Source organism: Neovison vison, chromosome 13, assembly GCF_020171115.1.
Source record: "Neovison vison isolate M4711 chromosome 13, ASM_NN_V1, whole genome shotgun sequence".
Classification (NCBI taxonomy): Eukaryota; Metazoa; Chordata; class Mammalia; order Carnivora; family Mustelidae; genus Neogale; species Neogale vison.
The window spans coordinates 143232701-143249180 of record NC_058103.1 but is presented as its reverse complement, the minus strand read 5'-3'; the positions used below and the strand labels follow the sequence as shown (position 1 = coordinate 143249180).

General features: G+C 47.2%; 1 protein-coding gene across 9 annotated transcripts in view; it reads right to left on the bottom strand.

The window, feature by feature from the left end:
• AKAP13 (A-kinase anchoring protein 13) overlaps positions 1 to 16480 on the bottom strand; it is a 322456-nt gene that overhangs the window by 33155 nt on the left and 272821 nt on the right. For 7 of the 9 annotated variants that reach the window (XM_044231511.1, XM_044231512.1, XM_044231515.1 and 4 more), the window contains 2 exons: positions 3541 to 3608; positions 1380 to 1446 (listed from right to left, as the gene is read on the bottom strand). In XM_044231511.1, coding sequence (XP_044087446.1) covers positions 1380 to 1446; positions 3541 to 3608 — 135 coding nt within the window. The remainder of the gene's footprint in view (positions 1 to 1379; positions 1447 to 3540; positions 3609 to 16480) is intronic. The other 2 variants (XM_044231513.1, XM_044231520.1) reach the window with 1 other exon arrangement.

The following is a 16480-nucleotide window of genomic DNA, read 5'->3' as shown; positions in this document are numbered from 1 at the left end:
GTGCATGTCTTAACAATCCAGGAACTACACTTTGAGAAACACTGCCTTAGGGGGAATCCCACATGGGTTCCTGGAGAGCCAATTAAGATGATACCCAGTACCGCCTTATTTGTGGTGGCAACTGGAAATGACTTAGATATCCATCTTCAGGGGAACCGATAATTAAATTATGGAACAGGTTTATGGAAGAATGCCATGCAGCCGTCTGAAAAAACAGCTCACACATAAGAACGTGCACAGATCTTAAAATGACAGATTGAGAAAAAAGAACGAAGAAGTGTCAGTCTTACCTACTACAAATGCGACACAAAACAGTTAAGATAATTTCAGACACAAACATCTGAGCAAAGACGGAGCAGATCACAAGGATATATGTTAAATAATGATATGGGCACTACGGAGGGGAGGGAAGGAGGCTGGGGATGGGGAATGAGAAAGGGAGAACATTACGTAAAACCGAAGTGAAGCCTTGCACACACTGGCTGGAGACAGTACTACGTGAATGACTGAATTCTGTGTACTGCTTGAAGTCCTTAGGGAGAAAGAACTATTTACTTAACTTCACAGCTTATAAACTAAATTATAAACAGTTTATAAACTAAATTATAAAAAAAATTTTTAAAAAAGATTTTGTTTATTTATTTGATATAGATCACAAGCAGGCAGAGAGGCAGGCAGAGAGAGAGAGGAGGAAGCAGGCTCCATGCTGAGCAGAGAGCCTGATGCGGGGCTCGATCCCAGGACCCTGGGATCATGATTCAAGCCAAAGGCAGAGGCTTTAACCCACTGAGCCACCCAGGCGCCGCTAAAAAAATTAAAAAAAAAAAAAAAAAAAAGATTTTATTTATTCATTCGAGAATATGAGAGAAGAGAGCGAGAACACACAGTTGGGAGGACCAGAGGGAGAAGCAGGCTCCCCACTGAGCAGAGAGTCTGACACGGGGCTTGATCCCAGGACCCCGAGATCATGACCTGAACCAATGGCAGATGCTCAACTGACTGAGCCACCCAGGTGCCCCTAAACTAAGAAGCTTAATCAGTAAGATCTCATTTTCTTTGCGCAACCCTGAGGTGCCAAAAACAAGTGTAACTGTCAACTCACGGAAGAGGAATTTCGAGATGCGCGGGATCAGCTGCTTAAACACACACACACAGGCTGTCTTTCAGGCCGATACACATACTAGTCTAGAAGCCTTCCAAGGGAGTTTGATGGGGGAACAGCAGGCTTTTGGTCCAACCCCTGCAGCCCTCTCTATCTTACCACAAAGTAAATGCTCAAATCTTGATTAAGAATAACAGATGAATGTTAGAAAAGTGTGTTTAAGTCCTGAACCAGACAGTCAAGAAGGGCCGGAGGACCGGAGGACTGAGTGACTTACGCTTGCTTCTCATGATGACTGTGGGCAGCGAAGACGTGTCCTGCGCCTGAAGGCTCCCTCTGGGCTGCTGAAGGAAAAAGGAAATAAATGAACACACGAGGCCCGCACCCGCAGCTTCGCTCGGGTCAGGTCTCAAGGAGCCCAGAGCAGGGAGAGCTCCAGCGCGGCGCGCGGCCAACGGCGCTCGGCATCCCACCGGCCGCCTCCACGGGCTCTTCCCTCGGAACCTGCCAAGCGCCAGGACCCCGCAAAGGCTGCTTCTCCTGCCAGGAATGCCCTGTGCCCCTTCGCCCCAGGGTCTCCCTTGATTTCAAGACCACGGGAGAAGCGCCTCCTGGGTCAAGCCACCCATCACCTCCTTTCTTCTCCTCACCCAAGGCAGTGCCTGGCAGGCCCTGAGGGGCCGGCACAGATCACCTGGCTGCCCTCATTTACGGTCACTGTCCGCCTGCCGTCTTCCCCTGAAGAGCGGCCTCTGTGCCTTTTTCATCGCTGTTTCTCCAGTGACTAGTATCAACGAGGCACTAAACAGTCCTTAGGTACGGTACGAATTTCAGTTGAGACTTTTGTTGGGGCATGTGACAGAAACACTGTGTGTGAGCAGTTACAGAGTGAACAATGTACTCTGAGATAAACTATGAGTGGACACAGGTTACTTCCAATTTAAAAATGGAACTCTCCCTTGGAGGCTGTGTTCTCTTATAGGGGAGACGCGACCTCTACCGTCAGCCTTCCACAGAGCCTAGTTCGTTCCCAATAGCACTAAGTCCCCTTAGATCACAAACTCAGTGCCTGTGGGCTTAGGCAGACAACAGGCGAAGGAGGCAAGGGGGCGGGGTGGGGAGGGAACCTGCACATCTGTTAGGGATGCGGCAGCAGCTCAGTCCCCGGGGATTACACTTCACGTTCTTGTTCCCCAGCATTTAGGGACCTAGACCGCCAGATTCCATGCTGCATGCTTAGGATCTATCAACGGATCAAACATTCCCGACTTTGGACTGCTTGGCAAGTTCGGTCTTACACGCTAGTGGGAGGAAGGTGCAGACCACGCAAAATACATGTAGAAGTAAATACAGGCTGTTACGCAGAAACTCTGAGGAGGTGAGTATATGGATAACCAGAAAAAGAGCAAGCTGAAAATCGGGAACGCTGGCTATGAGGAAATAACCAGGGTTGTGAGCTCTTCCAATTTTTTAAGGAGAAATTAGATATGAAATGGGATTAGAAAAAACAAACAAACTGCATCATCAACAAAAATACTTCGAGAGCCAACCACAACTGACGTCGATGGGCTGGTGAGATCTGGGGCACAGAAGTGTGTCATTTTTACACCGGCTCAGACTCTCGGTCCCCGCATCATCTGGGAACTTAGAAATGCACATTCCTGGGCCCCACCCCAGAGTGTGCAGGGGAGGGGGAGCAGTGAATGGTCTTTCGGCAGGTCCCTGAGGGGACTAACGCACACTCAGTCTAGTGTGAGGCCGCTGAGCTAGACACACGTCTGCTCTCTGACGAAGCCCACGCAGGCTGCGCATCATGTGGATGCAGCGGGACAGTGCTCCTCAGACAAGGACAGAGGACATTTATTTACAGGCGACTAGAACACCGAAAACCACAGAGGCTACCTCGAAGGTGGTCCCCAAACCCACTCTCTCGAGGGGCCATCCGATAAGCGGTGCCCATTACCACACAGCACGCGAGATCCCTCCCCACGCTGCCTCTTCCTGCATCACGTGACCAGAGCCAACTGCTCCCTGCTCTGTGGACACTGGTGCCACGGGCAGGCCACGTCCAACCCTCCCCCACCGAGCTCCCCGGCAGCTCAAAGCCCCCGAGTGCCACCTGCTGCCCTCAGGGTAGCCATGAGGACGCGGGGTGTGTGAACAGCAGGGTGGGCCCACGGGCGTGCTTCCGAGCAAAACCACTTTGACAGCAACACAGAGACGCTAGAAATGCAGAGAAATGTGCATTTAACACAAGACTTCTGAAAGCATTTTGTTTTCCAAAAGCCACAGATTCCCAAGCGTGTCCGTGAAGAAGGGACTCGGTCGCTTCCGAGAAGAAGGACTGTTTGGCTGCTTTGGTCTCAGGGCTGGTGCCGAATGATCACAACAAACAAAAACCCCAACCAGGCCTCTCCCCACCCCAAGGAAAGTCTTACCTTCATTTTGACCTTTGCACAGGACGCCAGACTTTCTCTGCAGCCTTTGTGGACAAACGCACCGCAACCTGGAAAGCAAGCAAAGTCCAACGTGACTTCCACCAAGTTGAGAGATCTGGGACTCCGCCTCCCCGCGGCCACAGCGGCCCGCGGATTCCCGAGTTAAGTCACTTGCATGTCAGAAGGCGGCTCTAACTGGGATTACAGACTGTGGTCCCTGCCAGAAAGCGGGCGCGTGACGTCACGGGGAGGAGGAGCGAGGAGAGCAGATGTGATTTCTGAGTCACCGAAACGAGAAGTCTGGAGCCTCTCAGGCAGGAAGCGGAGAGCTTACCGAGCAAAACGGAAAGTAAAACTGTCTGCCGTCAACATGGGAGGTCGAAGTCACAGATCCACAAACAGAGCCCCTTCCCGGGACTTGGGATATCCGCATGGCTGTGTCGAAGGCAGAGTGGGAATCCGAGAGCCTGTTTATGTCCTTCTGCTTGGGATCGTAACCACCCCGAGCCCCCTCCCGCCCAGCGGAGTCAGGAGACGCAAAAGAGAGGTGCTCAGAACCGCCCCAGGCACGTCAGGGCATCCTGACTCGGGATCAAGTGGGAGACTTCCTGAAAGACGGAGGGGAGACCACATCTGCCTATGACACGAGCCTCACCCTCACTTCGTACTCCCTCGGCGCCCAAGCCACTGACGCAAAAGCCCACCCCTCTGGGCCTCAGAAGGGCCGCTGTCAGCTCCTGCTGCTGCTATGAAGTCATAAACCAGAACTGCGCCAGGAGGCCAGAGGGGAAGCAGAAACAGACAATGGATCTGTGTGTGGGGGCACCGGGCGACGAGAGCCTCTCCAGGAAGGCTCCCTGAGAAAATCAACCGGACACCATTCAACAGGCAGCAGCCCAGGTCCCGCCCACGTCCGCTCACTCACCGTGGGCCGAGACGCCTCTTCCCACAGCCCGTTCTCAACAGTTGCTCCCGCCATGCCTACTCGGCTCACGGAGCTCGAGTGCCACCCGTCACGGTCCCCCGTGCTCTCCACCGTCACGGTCTCCCGGTGCTCCCCAGAGTGCTGCGTCTCTTGCTGAGTCTCTACATCTCTCTAGCACGGGGCCTGGCTCACGGCTCCTATTCAGGACCTACTAGGTCTCCCCTACCCAAAGGCCGGGTGCCCGGACACGACCTGATCATAAGAGGTGAGATGCCAACTCATCAGCACTGACAGGAGCCCAGGAGGAACTGCTCTGCGGGACATCTGATTTAGGTCCTGGCTCTGCTAGTTAGTGCGGCACATGCAAGTCGTTCCGTAGTGCCTCAGTTTCCCCATCCAGTAAATAAGAGGAGGGTCCACATTCTCTCTTGGGATAGTTTTTCAAAGTAAATTCCACTGGAGTGTCCCACAAGGTTCACGCAGCTAAAGACTTCAGCTTCTGTGTCATCCGAATTACCACTAAGGTGGCCCCAGCCACCCCCGAGGTTACGGCCAGGGAAGGGCCCTGACTGGATTAGCCTTGACAGAGGCCACCACTACCCAGGAGGCTAGCAGGAGCATGTCTGCTTTTGTCAACAGGATGGGCCACAGTTGCAACCAGTCTGGGGTCCTGGGGGTGGGGTGAGGCTTTATTCTGGGCCTTTCTCTCCTAGGCCTGCCTCTGCCCCCATCTAGCTGACCTCTTCTGGCTTCACCCCTTGTGACATTCACTCTCTCTCTCTCTTTTTTTTTTTTTTAAAGATTTTATTTATTTATTTGTCAGAGAGAGAGAGCGAGAGCGAGCACAGGCAGACAGAGTGGCAGGCAGACAGAGTCAGAGGGAGAAGCAGGCTCCCCGCGGAGCAAGGAGCCCGATGCGGGACTCGATCCCAGGACGCTGGGATCATGACCTGAGCCAAAGGCAGCTGCTTAACCAACTGAGCCACCCAGGTGTCCCGACATTCACTCTCTAGTCACCTTTCTGTTAACAAACCTGAAGAGACACCTAAGTTCCTTTACCAATGGCAGGACGTGGAGAGGCTCTGCTGAGAAAGGCTAATGTTGGTACCAACAAGAGGAAAATACCAGAAGCGACTCAGTCAAAACTCTGTTCCCGTCCCGCCCTGTGTCCTCCTCCAGGAGCAGATGGCAAGGGAGTGATGTGGATGCCATGGTCCCTGTCATTTCTACTGCCTGCGGTCACCCCCATGTAAGTGGTGAGCTGCTCTAGAAGTCGGTGGTGAGAGAGAGGTTATGTGCCACTGACCAGAAATGCTGGGGTTTCTCAGCAATGTCCCTTTCTGGACATAAGGGAAGAGACCCCTGGGGAGTGACTCATTCTAATTAGGAAAAGTAAACATTTGGAGGATGTTTCTCTAAAGAACCGGAAACCACTGGCTCTCATTAATTTGTCCAGTTCTCTGTGACTTGAAAATAAGGATCAATTTTGATAAAGAAGTCACTGTTTTACTACTGAGAGAAACAGCAGAACCACACGCAGAAATCCAGGTGATTCCTGAGATGCCAGCGTGGCTCTGCCCTTGTTTGCATTCATGCAACGTCCTGTTCCAGGACCCAGACCCCGGGGAAGCTGGGCTGGAGACTTCATGCCTCCCCAGCCAGCAGTCTTCCAGGGAAGTCCCAAAGAGGCAACAGGTGGGCTGGACCGTATGTCTTCACTGGCTTGTATTTAACTTTGTTTTTGGCCTCTCACCTCCCAGATGCTCTCCGGCGGCTCCCATCAACTTTAGGGTAAAGCTCAAATTTCCCACTTGGCTCGATACGGCCTGCCCTGCATGAACTTCCAGACGCTCACTGTGTTTTTGGTCGTGCTTGTGAGCCCTGAGCAAACAGTCTTTTGTGCTTGTGTCCCTTTCCCTGACTGGGTTGGCAGGACTCACCTCGATGAAGTCCTGACCCACCGGGGAAAGAAAGACTTCCCGCTGCTGCTCTTCTGGAATTCCACGCCAGCCTCCATCACAGTACTGGACTGGCCGCTCTGTTCCACTGGACAGAAAACTCCTTGAGGGAGTCTCACTTTGTCTTTTACAACTTTTAGATCCCTATGCCCCGTTCCCGGCCCACAGTGAGCACTAGATGTCTGAAGAGCGGGGAGAGGTGGGCAGGTGCTCCAAGCTGCTGTACCCACAGCGAGAAGCCCTGCTTGGTGGTTGAGACAATTCCTACAGTCATGTTCTAGTAAGACAGACACAGTCCCCCGTCTGCACGCTATCCTTACTCGGGGTGCCTGCCATGCAGATGCTGGGGAGCACAGAGCCCCCTGCCCCCAGTTCCAAGGTCGTAGGTGGCCCATCCTCCTGCTCACGCACAGGCTCCCCTCGCCACCTTCCCTCTGTCTTTCACAAATCCCCGCTCAGCTCACATGTTTCAGATCCTCATCTTTAACCCCATTCCTCCCTGTCCCCTCTCAGGAGAACCTCTGGTTTGTCCCTTCTACTTAACAAAACACGCTTTAAAACGTGCAAGATAAGCATATGAGGAAAACTAACAAATCCATACGCCAGACAAAGAAAACCACACATTTTGAAGCAAAACTACATGTACTTCCACACACAATCACGGTCCTGACAGTGTTAAAGACTCGTCATAAACCAGTAAGAAAAAGACAAAGATTGCAACAGAAAAGTCGTGCAGACTGTATACAGGCCGTTCACAACACAAAACGGTGCCTGATCTCTCTAGAAATCAGAAATGCAAACTAAAACAACAGAGAAATACCACTTCGTGTCCAACCAGGTTGGATAAAATAAAAGCCTGCCCAGTCCAGGTACTGGTGAGGAAGCAGTGATGCGGGAACTCCCGGCATCCGCCGAGGGATGGAGAAGCTGGTTCCTCTGCTTCGGACGGCAACTTGGCAACATGCAGTTAAGCTGACAAGGTGCCCGCCTGACAACTTAGCGATTCCCTTGGTGTACAGAGAGGATCCCTGCAGCTCTGCTTGTGACAGAGAAAAACTGGAAATGGCCCAAGTGACTTAGTAGTGGGACAGATCGGATATATTCATAAAATGGAATACCATTTAAGAGAAGTCAATGGTCTAGAGATTGATCAGTTTCAATACTCTGGATCCGTTGGATTTAATGTTGAGAATAAAGCAAATTACAGAATGAGATATGGTACCATTTATGTCAACTAAAAACAAAAAAAATTAAACATTTATGTAGGAGATAAAATTACAAAATACAGACTACATATACACTGAATTTATGACAGTGCTTTTCCTTGAGGAGTGAGGAAGAGGATTAGGCAGGGAAATATGGGGGGAATCAACTGTAATGTTTATTTCTTCAAAAGTAAAAAATAATCTGAGTTAATAAAGTAAGTATATAATAAATATAATAAAATGTTACTACCTTCTCATGTTGAGGGCGGCGTACATAGGTCTGTCACATTATCAATGTACAACTTTGTACTAGTATTTAAAAACCAAAACCAAACCCTAGTGCATCACATTCTAATATCCTCCAAAGTTCCTTGGATTTCCTTTTAAATATTTCCTTAACTTCTAAAGTCAATCATAGTTGTCATAGATTAAAAACAATTTTTCAATCAGCCTCTCTTGTCTTCTAGTCCAATTACAGAAGTGCATTCTCTTCTCTGCTTTAAAAAAATCAATAATGTTTTTGACCTCTATGGGCAACATAGGAGGTGGGACTTGCCTGAGAACCTACCACTAATTTCGATCTACAAGCGACCCCTTAGTACACTGGGACACAACCTGTCTCCCCAGTCAGCTCTAACACCAAAGAACTAAGCAAAGGCGATTTCTGAAGAGGTGGTGCCTTCACTTTTAAACAGACTTCCGTAGTAGTCAAGTTCTCAGGCCAGTGTTTGGGATGTGAAAGACCACTCCCAACTGATGAATCACGCATGCAGATGTAATAATAAAATGTACTTCTAAAAAACAACTTTTCATACAAATTCACTTTCTTAGTCAACTGAGACAGGTCCCCAAACCTCTCATGAGCTGAAGTCATAATGTGGTCTGTAATAGGGCTTGTTCAGTGAGAAGTCATTCACGTGGATGTCTGCCTGACACACTCAAGTACCTACTTGAAAAACACTCAGCTTGTTACTGAGCTGTCCCGGACTCTGTTTGCAGCCACAGTTTTAGTGGTGTGTGGGGTGGTTTAGAGACTCCGGCCCCACTGACATCAGCCAGAGTCACGAGGTTGGAACCTTCTTCTCGGTTCTGGAACACAGACAATGATCGAGAGCAGGAGACTCGAAGACACTGTCAAGCTCTCTGCCACAAACCATACCATGTTGTCAGGGAGCTCCAAAAATTATTTGGCCTTTTATTTATTTAAAAGAAAAAGATTTCCTAATAGCAGTAAGCAACATGCTTTCATTTTTCAAGGCTATTCAGAAAGGTCTCAGCATAGTGGTTTACGAGAACAGAGTTGGCTCCTAATTAGATTCCTCTGAATATAAACACAAACAGCTCAGGCTTCAACTTCTTTTTTTCACTACCAGGAGGCATCAGACGAAAGAACATGAAGGAAAACCCACATAACTGGGAAATATCATCTATCTGGTTTTTTTTTTTTTTTTTTTAAAAACCTCTGCCACTAACCGCCACAGAGCTGTGGTGAGCTGTTTATATGACACACTATCTCTCTCTCAGCAGAAAAACAAAAAACAACTGGTAAGAAACTCTGAAACGATGCTTTGAAGGAGGGTAAGAGGAACGGCCCTACCGAACGGTACTGAAATCACAGAACGGCACAGGTACAAGGACGGCTGTGAAAGGGAGGAGTCACCTTCCTGAGTTCCGAAGTGAGGGGACTTCCCACCCTGATTCACTGATCATCCTCAGGGAACATGCTAGGAGTCCTGCCTAGTGGAGGCCCATCTGAGCAGCAAAACAGATGCGGGGAAAATCCTCTGATCTTTCTCAAGGAATAGGATGAAGGCTTACAGTTAAGGACAGAAAAGTGCAACTGCTTCCTATCATTTCAACCAGAAACTAAAACTAAAACTAAAACAAGCGATAATGGAAACAGCAACAAGCCAGTTTGTATGAGCAACTTGGAAATACATTCTCCAAAATTCTTTCTGCAACTTATTTTGTTTCAAATCTCTGGGAAGTGTGAAACATGGTAGTTTGGACTGACAGCGTATTAGCTACAGGCTAAGCTATAAGGCACAGAAAATGTTCTTTGTAGCTGGTGTTAATAACCACAAAGCTGATGTACAGAACAAGAGGAAAGCCACAGAAGAGAGTCCCACCACCTTTGCCGAAGGGCTCATGTAACTAGCGCTGGTAAGGGCTCATGTAACTAGCGCTGGTAAGTGCGCCTAAGAATGCCCGTAAACACGAGAGCCCTGCCTGAGTGGGAACTGATGGGCTCCTCCTCTTTCGCCTCCCTTTCCCCTAAGCGACAAATGTTTTTTCTTTAATCGATTATGTGTATTGTACTATCCCACGTAAGTAACGAACTCTACACATCAGAAAACAGCATCCAGAGAGCTGCCTTCCCAGATGAAATCCACAGCAAAATCCGACCAGCACACACGTTCTGAACACTCTCCTGTTTCCTATTTAGAGTGTAGCTGATCTGCTTGTTTATTTTTTTAATCAAGAGAAACAACCTACCACAAAAGTACTCAGAAGCTGCTAACACAACAGAAAGTAAATCAGCAATCATCTCAAGATCATCTTACATCTGTTTAAAGCAAATAAAACAGAACCACTGACAAGATCTGAAACCCAAACATAATGAATTCCTTACTCTGAAGGACTCCACCACGCATTCCAAAGACTAGATTATTTGTGGCAGCTGGAAAGAACAGCTGATTTTTCAAGGGAAGCTTTATGTAGCTGAAGAAGAAAGAATTGAAAAGACACTCTTTCCTTTCCCCATTAAAGAGACCTAACCCTAAAACAAAAGTCGAATTATGGCTGAGAAAAAAAGACCTGCCGGATTTCTCCTAAATTAAAACACATGGAAGTGGTCCTGGCAGGGGGCTTTAGTCTTGGCTTTTGTGGTTTTCGCCAAACCCCCACCCCTCACCCCACAGCAGGCTGCAAAGAAACTATATGGAGGCTTCACTCTTGCCATTTCCAGTGTCTGTGATCAAGACCATTTCCACGCAAGTCCACGTAAAGGAATTCAAGCTTTCATCCAGGATTATGACTTAATTCAGACTGGTCCAGGTGTATACCAGTGGAGTCGAGAGATGCTGATGGGTTTTAAAATGCTCTTATCCTGTTGAATGGCTTAGTATATGCATGCAGAGGAATATGTTAAAGGGACTAATGACATTTGGAAGACTGGTGCGCCGTCAATTATCAGCCACCATCATCTATCAGTACGATGGGCTATGTGGCTGATCTTCCCAGACCATGACTCAAACCTGACCGAGCAGGGGCTTGGGTGGGAGGCTCCAGGAGCTGGCCACAGACGGTTATGTTTAACTGAAAAGGAAAACTACCAGGAGGGTAAGGGACTAACTGGAGGGATGCTACATTTCCTGAGACTCCTGGGAAGATCCTGAACATGGGAGGGGATGGAGAAAAGGGATAAAAAGGTTCTGAATCTCCAAATTACTCATATTTTCCACTTCCTGCTAAGATAACAGATGGTGCTTCACACACATAAACATTCATCGCAGGCTCTGTTCTTTAGGAAGCTGGAGAGAATCAGCCGATTGCTTTTGCTCCGTTGGGAAAATGACTACACATTGTTCCCTTGCTTTCAAGCCTTGATTTTTTTCTTGTGGCAGGCTGCACACTGTCATACACACATCTTAATGCCGCCACCAAATGCTGAGCCTATTTCAACACTCCCCCAGGGCTGAGTGCAAAGCTGCAGGGGGGACAGGGAGCAAGCTCTGAGGGGGGGTGGTACGCGAATGAAACCCGGATTTCTGAACCTCAGGTGCAGAAGAAGGTAACAGTCAGGCCCTATCAAAGTGTTCCTTTTTGCTGTCTGATTCTTTCAGTTTAAACTTCAAAAATATTACTCTTTTACCTTGTTATTGCAGAGCAGGGAGAACTAACATAACTTGTGATTTTTGCTAGATCAAGCTATTGCCATAAATCAAAGAACCACTGGCTGAGGATGTTGATACTCCCTCCCCCTGACAGACCTACAATCAGAAAGTCTCCAGTGACCCCAGGTTGGACTCCATGGAATACTTTGCTTCCAGAAGAAACAGTTAAGCCAAACAGACCAATCCATAAAAGTTTCACCCCATTATAAGTTTATAAATGCTGTTAGCATAAATCGAGTAGCCAATCTGGTATTTGATTGGTTTCCTCCTTTAAAAGTCTTGAGTGAGAAATACAGTGAAATGCCATCAAATGCGTAAAATATTCAGGGTGGCTTTTCGAGTCACAATTTTAACATTTACTTTTGAAGTCAGCAAATGAAAACAATGAAGTTGCTTTAATGGATCTAAAAATCAGAAATTAGAGCTGCCTAGGACAGCTGCAATTCATGGAACTACCTCAGCATCTCATTTACACTCCTGTATTTCGTTTTGCGGACACAACATGGGGACATCTTCATTCATACAGATGAGTAGGTTCCAAATATTAGCAGTTTAAAAAATGGCTTTCTTTGCAATCACATTATATTCTTCAATTAATTGGAAATAGGAAAAATGCAAACAGTAGGTAGGCTGATAGCTGAAGTTAATATGTTAATGTTGGGCACCTTGGTGGCCCAGTGGGTTAAGCCTCTGCCTTCAGCTCAGCTCATGATCTCAGGGTCCTACGATGGAGCCCTACATCGGGCTCTCTGATCGGCAGGGAGCCTTGCTTCCTCCTCTCTCCCTCTGCCTGACACCCTGCCTACTTGTCATCTCTCCCTGGCAAATAAATAAATAAATAAAATCCTTAAAAAATACTAATGTGCTGATGTTAATATCTGGTTATATTTTCAGCATGTGGATTTTTTTTTTTAATTTTGTTTATTTATTTGACAGACAGAGGTCACAAGTAGGCAGAGAGGCAGGCAGAGAGAGAGGGGGGGAAGCAGGCTCCCTGCTGAGCAGTAAGCCTGATGTGGGGCTCGATCCCAGTACCCTGGGATCATGACCTGAGCCGAAGGCAGAGGCCTAACCCACTGAGCCACCCAGGTGCCCCCAGCATGTGGATTTTTAATGCAGGTTTAAAAATAGTTTTTTATATATACATATATTTATTTATTAAAAAATCCATAGAACTAACAAAACATTTCCACCAGAAAAAAAAAAAAATCGAAAACCACTACTCTATCAGACTATTTAATTACTACGCAGTCTTGTGGCTGATGACTTAAGTCTCCAAGTCTCAAACCTCCCACATTTAGTTTTGTTCAGTACAGAACCCACACAAGTGATTCTTCACGGATCCCTCTGGTATCCTAGAGCCACATAAGTTTCCAAGAGGTATCCCAGATCCCCCTCTCCAGGGGAAACCCTAGTGCACACTATTCCAACAGCGTGAGTGGTTTCACAGTCTAGGAAGACCGGATACGCTGCCTCACGGAGGGAGCCCAGCAAAAGAGAAACGCCACGTACATTTCACAGGAAGAGGTTTTGAGAAAACAAAAAAAGGGCTCAAGATACCTGTGGTTAGCAGAAGTGCATTGTCCTACATCACAGCAGATATTGTTGCTACCTGACAAGCAGTGCCAGGCCAGCGGCAGGTTTAATTCTGAGCCATTATAGTCTAATGTGGACTAAGAATTAATATAGCCAAGGAGGGTACAATTCAACTGCTTCAACCTATTCAAAAACATATATATATATATAATCAATGGCGAGGTGCCTGGGTGGCTCAGTGGGTTAAGCCTCTGCCTTCGGCCCAGGTCATGATCTCAGGGTCCTGGGATCGAGCCCCACATCAGGCTCTCTGCTCAGCAGGGAGCCTGCTACCCCCCTCTTTCTCTGCCTACTTGTGATCTCTGTCTATCAAATAAATAAATAAAATCTTTAAAAAAAATCAATAGCACTGTAAGATAAAACATTTACTGAACATAAACTAGAAAACCTTTCCAACCTGAATTTAAATTGAAAAGCTGTCTGGAGACAGTCACGGCAGGAGTCCTTTATCTACTATAACCAGAAACCAATGGTTTCCACTGTTCCCTACAGCACAAAGGGAAAGATTCTTTGGGTCTTCAAAGAAGATTTTCCATCTCTTCCATCCCTAACTCTTCTGATACTACTTCACATGTGTCTCGGGCCCGTGAGTCTGTGGGATCGACTACACTGCTTCTTGCTCATGCTGGTGCCATCAGCAACCGTGAACGAGCAGCTCTCGAGTGTCCTGCCAAGCTGTTTTCTGGTGTCGTTTTGCTCTTTGTCCATTAAGTTCTTGAATCAAATACTGACATATTTTGCTCTTTCATCAGAGACCAGCTGACAACCAGAAAAATCTTTAAGTTATCATCGATCCAAGGTTTACATTTCGTTTTTGCTCGAACCAACTATATTCAAGCACAGTCTTAAAAGACTCAAGCAAGACAGGAGAATAAACTAAAAAGTCTCCCTGACCTCTCCTAGTCTCTTCCTTTAAATTGATACTAGTTTGGGGTATGTCCTTCTAAATATTCTTGCTTATTTATAGAAATAAGGACTGTTCACTTGTTTTCTACAAATTCAGATCATACGTACAGTTCTACCTGCTGCCTTTTCAACTTATCAGAGTGTCCTGGAGATTTGTTTGTGTCGGCAGAGTTATCCCAGGGGCTGGCAGACTGTGGTCTGTGGCCTGAATTCAGCCCACACCCATTGTGTGAATCGAGTTTCACAGAACACAGCCACGTTCACTTTCCAGGCCTCATCTTGGGCTGCCCCTACGTGTGGCTCCAGGAGCAGAGTCAAGCTGCCGCAACAAAGACCGGCAAAAAGCCCAGGACCCCTTCTGCCAGCTCCTCTACAGAAAGAGTTTGCTGACCCTCGGTCTGATCTTTGTGGTATCAGCTCCAAATTCCATCTAGCCAATATGCAATATTTTATTGATGGTTATTTATTTAGTTCCTTTAAGTTTCTCTGTGTTACAAATAATGCAGCAATGAGCAGGTACCAAGGTTTTTGAAGAGTTTTGAGAACTCTTCTCAAATGCCGTGGTGTAAGCAGCTTGAGAAACGCGCCTCTCATCTCATTATTCCTGCCTCTGAAAAGAAAGGACAACCATGGCATGTAGCCGAGGGGCTAAATATGGCTACGGTGGCAAATATATTACAATATATAAGCACATCAAATTAGTGTGTTGCACACCTCACATTTACACAATGTTATGTATCAGATATATTCAACTGGGAAGAAAAAAAGGTCCCTGACACACACTGCTGCTCAATAAATACTTCTCCACCAAAGGCTTCTGAATGGATCACAAGACCAAACACAGTGCTTGGCAGAGACAACTGGTCTTTTGGAAGAATTTCAGTTACGAGGAACGCAACTGCATAATTATTGACAGTTAAATGTCAAAAATAAAGCCAGTCTGCCGTCCTAAGAGTTCCCAGAACATTCACCCAGCTCTCCCTTTCCTAAAGCGGGGGACAGAGTGGAAGTCGTTTTCTTCCTTTGTAAACAGAAATCACTACTGTCCAGCAACGGTGCGGAGGACTGACATGTCTGAAAAATCTCTACGAAGATTGGTCCGGGACCATTTTTATTCCTGAAATGTTATTGTTATTTTTCAGGTCGACCCCTGTGCTGTTCTGTTCTTTCATTAGAAATTCTATTTATTTCGACCTCTTAATAAGCCTCAACATCTTGCCCTGTTTGTGCCTTTGCTAACTTCCTCATGGCGGCTGACTTCCTTATGTGGGGTTTGTGTATTTTCTTTCTCTTTTCTTAAAATTTATGAGAGAGAGAGAGAGAGAGGTGTGGGTGTGAGTGCAGGGAGGGGGAGGGAGAGAGACAATCCCAAGCAGGCCCAGCGCAGAGCCTGACATGGGGCTCGATCCCATGACCCCAAGATCATGACCTGAGCTGAAACCAAGAGTCAGATGCTCAGATGACTGAGTCACCCAGGCGCCCATGCAGTTGAACCGAAAGCTCAGTTTCAGCTTTAGAGGACCTCTTTCCTCCCGTGGGAACCTCCAGCCAGCCTGTCTTGTCAGTGTGACCCTGCAGGGCTGGTCTGCGTTTGTGTCAGCGGAGGTTCCTTAGTGTTTACCGTTCTCAGATTGGGATTTCATTCGACCGCTTGTGAAAACTTTAGTTTGGAGTATGGGTGGTGTGAATTTGGACCCCAGGTTCACAGATAGTGCGGAATTCTCACTCAGAGTCCTGGGAGAAGGCAGGCACGTTTCCTTGCTGCTTCGGAAGGGCCGGGCAGCAGAGTTTTCCCAAGTCGTTCAGCACGGATGTTACATTCTCTAAAGCTCTCAGTTTTATCCGGGGTCTGAGCTCCAGCTTCCACTATGTGCTCTTGGGCCAGATATCCTGCTCCCTACTAGGAAGGCTCTTTAGTGCTCTGATTCTGAGTTTCTTCAGGGATTTTCCTTGTTTCAGGCTTGGCTATGTATTTTTTTTTTTTTAAATATATTGCACTAGATATTTCTACTTTATAGCAGAACATAAACTACGTTCAGTCTGCTTCACTGAAGTTCTCTGAGTATCAGTTTCATACTGTCCAATCAAGAGACAGGAGGTCTTTCTGTTTTTCTCTGAGACCAGTGCTCCTAAATGGAGAAAAGGCACTTTGCAGGAGGGATACACAGAAGGATTCTTTGGGATACGGGAGGAAGGTTTTACCTTCCTTTCATTTATATTGACTTTAAAGAGAAATAGAGCTGATGTAGACAATATACTGGTGCCTCACTCAGCCCCTATGTTGGGAAGCTTCACTTTAGCTAGAGGTTTCTAGAGGTGAGAGCCCTCGAAAGGGGCAGGACAGCGGAACCTGTCCTCATTCTCGCCCCTCCAGCATGCTGTGATGAATGGAAATGTGTAGGGGCTCAATGAAGTGAGCTTTAGATTATATTAGTTCCAACTAGAATAAAATGA